A 4,700-nucleotide genomic window follows, 5' to 3' on the forward strand; every position below is an offset into this window, starting at 1 on the left:
AAGCATGTTGGAGGCTTATATTGATTGATGAGTCTACAAAACATCATAACTGAGAAAGGTTCTATTATCACCAACCCCAACTCATGCAACTATAAATCCCCCTTCAAGTTGTAGTGACTTTGTGTCACCCACATTTTAGCTTCTTCAACATTTGAGCACTTTCATTTGGTATATGAGTTAAATTGAGCTTAGTTTGTGATAAAACCCCACACTATTAGCAAAATCGATATTGTCCTCAATTTAATCATCTACAAAGCATAGTAGGTGTGGAGTTTTATCACAAAAAGTCATGGTGATATTAGTAGAGGAACCATTCATTATATGTTGTATTTTATTTAGTCAAGATTCTTCAACATCATAAACATTTTGAACTTGCAGTATCAACTTAAACATGGCTGAGGAGCAAGATTTGCATGCACCAGTAAGCAAGTGGAAGATGCCTGTTGGCGTTTTCTTCAGAGATGCAAGGTGCAGTTTCAAGTTGTTTCTTTGCTGTATCAAATTAAGGTTGATAAGGCCTTCCCTTCTGATTGATTATTAATATTAGTATTTGAAATAATTCATTGCAGGCGGGTTTTCAAGTGGGATATTCTTGGTAAGGAGATCCTAGAGATTGCATTCCCTGCTGCTCTGGCTACAGCTGCTGATCCTATCGCTTCTTTGATTGACACGGCATTCATAGGTCACATAGGTACGTACGCTTGCTTTTGCTTTCTTGATTTTTTGAAGCACTTAAATTTGGAGGCTTTCTTGTTCATATTTATGTCTGCATGTTCACAATAAGATACAATTGTATGGTGTTTGGCTATATTGACTAGCTAGTTGATAGCGAAATATACGGAGTGATATCTGTTTCAAGTGGAGTGACTTTAAAACATGAATTTGGTTTTGTATAGGTCCTGTGGAACTTGCAGCAGCAGGAGTATCTATTGCCCTGTACAATCAAGCTTCAAGAATTACTATATTCCCAGTGGTCAGTATTACAACTTCCTTTGTTGCTGAGGAAGATACTGTTGCAAAAATGAACATGAAATCAGAAAAAGGTGAGCAACTGCAAAAGGGTTCAGACATGCTTGATGACTTGGAAAAAGGGGCTGCCAAACCAAGTGCTGCAGCCAAAGAAAATGGTAAGCATCTGGAAAAGTTTTTACCTGAAAACAGTAAGATGGAAGAGGTTTCTGCTGAGGATAATGAGCATGCGGCTTTGGGAAAAGGTGCACCTGAAGCGAAAGGTGAGAGCTCAGACAACGGATTACCTGAAAGCAGTGAAGCAAACAAAGCCATAGCGGAAAATGTTAAGCTTGAGAAGGCAGAGAATGGTACTCTTTCCTCACTCATTCTCTAGCTCTCTGAAAGATATGCAAATTGAAACACAGAGATCTAAACATCTTGAATAATATTATCAATGTGACATTTAGTAATTGTGATTTCGTGATTTAGGTTCGAGAACAACAGTTGACAAGCGCCCTTCTGATCTTATGAGCACCAATAAGAAGGCAAAAACCAAGAAACAGAAGCGACATATTGCTTCAGCATCGACAGCACTCATCTTTGGGGCAATACTTGGCCTTCTGCAAGCTATATTTCTCATTTTTTCAACTAAAGTTCTCCTGGGTGTCATGGGTGTGAAATCAGTAAGTGATTTATATTTCTTATACTAATAATAAACAAATGAAGATGTATACAATTTGAAGATATGGAAACAAATCAATGAGAAAGAAAAATTAAAACAAACTTCTCCCATATGATCTCTAGAATGTAGAAAAGTTTTTTATATACATTTTGTAGTTAATTAAACATTTAGGAACTCCCTTAACCCAAAAGGCAGGCTTAATCAACTGACCTTATTAACATTTTTTTTTACTTTAAAGATCATTATGGAATGAGGGAAATAATTACAGCTCTGCTTATGGAGCAGGATTCCCCTATGCTAGCCCCAGCACAGAAGTACTTGAAAATTAGATCGATTGGTGCACCTGCAGTTCTTCTCACATTGACCATGCAAGGGATCTTCCGAGGTTTTAAGGATACCAAAACTCCTTTATATGTCATTGGTAGGCCAAAAAACAAACTGTATATAAGTAAAAACCTGTCTGTAGTAATGACCAATTCTTCTTACTACTTACTCGGGTTTATTTGTTTCATTTGTTCGTAATGCAGTTGTGGGATATGGAGTTAACATTGCCTTGGATCCACTGCTCATCTTTGTCTGTGGCTTGGGCATCAGAGGTGCAGCTTTGGCACATGTTCTTTCTCAGTGAGTAGTGTGACCTTTGTCAGGGTATTATTTTTATTGTTTCATATTTACAGCTGCTATTGAAGTAGTGTTTGTACTTTAATATGTTATTTGATGCATCTTTGCTAAGATTAAATTTTTTTATTCGTTTTAGGTACTTGATGGCACTGGTACTCTTCATAATCTTAACAACAAAAATTGATCTCATACCTCCAAGTATTAAAGATTTGCAGTATGGTCGGTTTCTGAGGAATGGTAATGAGCTCAATTCTTATATCACTATTGTACTTGCATAAATGTTACCTCCATCCCTCAATAATCCAAAATTGGGAGTGGAGAGATTCAGTGAATATATTATTCTTACATACATACATATCTAATTCTTACTTGGTTGGCTTCTGTTTAATTTTTCTTTATTCTTGGTTACAGGTACTCTGTTGTTGGCTAGGGTGGTTGCTGTGACATTCTGTGTGACCTTGGCAGCATCGCTGGCCGCACGGGAAGGTCCAACTCCTATGGCTGCATTTCAGACTTGCCTGCAGGTTTGGTTGACATCATCTCTTCTTGCTGATGGCTTGGCTGTTGCAGGGCAGGTATTTCCTTTTTCTTTTTCTCCATTTAAACATATATCCTCTCGAGTGACTTACAGCTATTTTAGTTGCAAGTAAGTAAGCTTCGTACTCAAACAATCTTTGTGTCATTGTCCCCTGCTCTTTAGGCTATTCTAGCATGTGCATTTGCTGAGAAAGACTACAAGAAGGCCGCAGCTACCGCAACCAGGGTATTACAGGTACTTCAGTTTGTACACATAGCATCAGAGGCTATTTCTTTTTAACATACGTTCCACATTTGCGAAAACAATCAATCAGCATTTTAATTTGTGAAAGAATATTTGTGCAGATGAGCTTTATCCTTGGTGTGGGGCTTACTTTTGTTGTCGGAATTGGTTTGTACCTTGGAGCTGGAATCTTTTCTAGGGATGTCAATGTTTTGCACCTTATAAGGATTGGCCTCCCGGTATGTCAATGTGTTGCTCATCTAAAAGTTTTCTCTTTCTCAATATATTTTTTTTGAATGATGAAAGAATCTTTAAACTAAATTGTTTTCTATCCATCAGTTTGTTGCAGCCACACAACCGATCAATTCACTGTCTTTTGTCTTTGATGGAGTGAACTTTGGAGCATCTGACTTTGCGTATTGTGCATACTCCTTGGCAAGTCTCTTGTAAACCATTTACCACACTATAAATGATACTACAAGTTTTGCAATTGATGTTTCTGAATTCTCTTTTCACAAATTGTGTTACTAATTCTTCGAACCAAATTCTCTGTTCCTTGTCAGGTTCTGGTGGCCATAGCAAGCATTGTATCCTTGTTCCTTCTCTCCAAATCCCATGGTTTCATTGGAATTTGGATTGCTTTAACCATCTATATGGCGCTGCGTACATTTGCTGGTGTATGGAGGTAATTATCTTTTGTGTACTTTTCTTTTATCAACGGGTGAGAGATTTGAATTTGAAACCTCTTCCAACACTTGGCACATAATTAGTATCGTCACTAGACTAGAATGTAGTTGGTAATTAGAACATTGATTTTGGACCCTACACACTTGCAGGATGGGGACTGGAACAGGGCCTTGGCGCTTCCTCAAGGGTCGATCACCCCCATAGGAATATTTAAGACTCTGTACTCCCATGATTAATTTTTTTGCCTTATCATCTTTTCCTTACTGTTATTAGTATACAGGCATAAAAACTCAACTTTCAATCTGCAATTTTTCCTCCTTTTTCTATCATGGTGGTGACCTGTCCAGGATGTTTGGTGATTACATATTATTGTACTATATAGTCTATAATTTCACATAGTCATTGTATTTGCTGCCCCTCCTCTTTATTTGGGGTAGATGGATTGATTGGAATGAAATGACAACCCCCAGTTTTTACTCTATGCTTTACCAATGAAAATAAAGGAAGCAAATATATGGTTCCTACCTTCCTCCATCTCTCTATATCATTTATATCATCACTAACTAAAAAAAATAAAAAAAATCTCCCTTGGAGATGCTCTAACGGAACTTTTGGCATTCCAACCAGATTCAGTTCTAAATTGAAACACTATGTGATGTCAAATTTTACCATTAAAACTCCACCTTGCGTTTTAACATCTCAGTTGGAGATGCTTTTATTCAGTTCGTTCACCTATTATTTCTACACACCTATATTCCTGACTTTCCCACCTATATCCCTAACCCTAATCGGGATTTCTTTTTTTAATTTCTTTGGATAGTTAGAGATGATAATGGCTATGCCTGCCACCTGCCAACAGGCATCACCTGTCTCAAGTTTAGGTCTTACCTCCTTCATACACTACTAAAGAACAATAATAATAATAGAGTTGAGGCGATCAAGTCTCTCTCATCACGTGATAAATTTTACTTCCTTGATTACTTTGACCAACTGATCTCT

At 37.4% G+C, this 4,700-nt stretch overlaps 1 protein-coding gene across 1 annotated transcript; it reads left to right on the plus strand.

The window, feature by feature from the left end:
• The first annotated feature begins 383 nt into the window (after nt 1–383).
• On the plus strand, nt 384–4,162 carry LOC110744904 (protein DETOXIFICATION 43-like). The gene is made up of 13 exons (XM_021944940.2): nt 384–468; nt 570–691; nt 897–1,319; nt 1,441–1,634; nt 1,919–2,054; nt 2,161–2,257; nt 2,391–2,491; nt 2,666–2,829; nt 2,955–3,026; nt 3,137–3,253; nt 3,354–3,449; nt 3,578–3,699; nt 3,851–4,162. Exons 1-13 carry the CDS (start codon nt 392–394, stop codon nt 3,903–3,905), a joined length of 1,776 nt encoding a protein of 591 aa, XP_021800632.1. The 5' UTR covers nt 384–391; the 3' UTR covers nt 3,906–4,162.
• The last annotated feature ends 538 nt before the right edge of the window (nt 4,163–4,700 follow it).

This window comes from Prunus avium, chromosome 2 (genome assembly GCF_965620075.1).
Source record: "Prunus avium chromosome 2, drPruAviu1.hap1.1, whole genome shotgun sequence".
Taxonomy (NCBI): domain Eukaryota; kingdom Viridiplantae; phylum Streptophyta; class Magnoliopsida; order Rosales; family Rosaceae; genus Prunus; species Prunus avium.

Excerpts from the sequence above, each read along its gene's own strand:
- LOC110744904 (XM_021944940.2), top strand. The coding sequence starts at position 392 with ATGGCTGAGGAGCAAGATTTGCATGCACCAGTAAGCAAGTGGAAGATG. Across the intron at positions 3,027-3,136 it reads CCGCAACCAGGGTATTACAG|ATGAGCTTTATCCTTGGTGT; the intron begins GTACTTCAGTTT and ends ATATTTGTGCAG. Across the intron at positions 3,254-3,353 it reads TTATAAGGATTGGCCTCCCG|TTTGTTGCAGCCACACAACC; the intron begins GTATGTCAATGT and ends TCTATCCATCAG.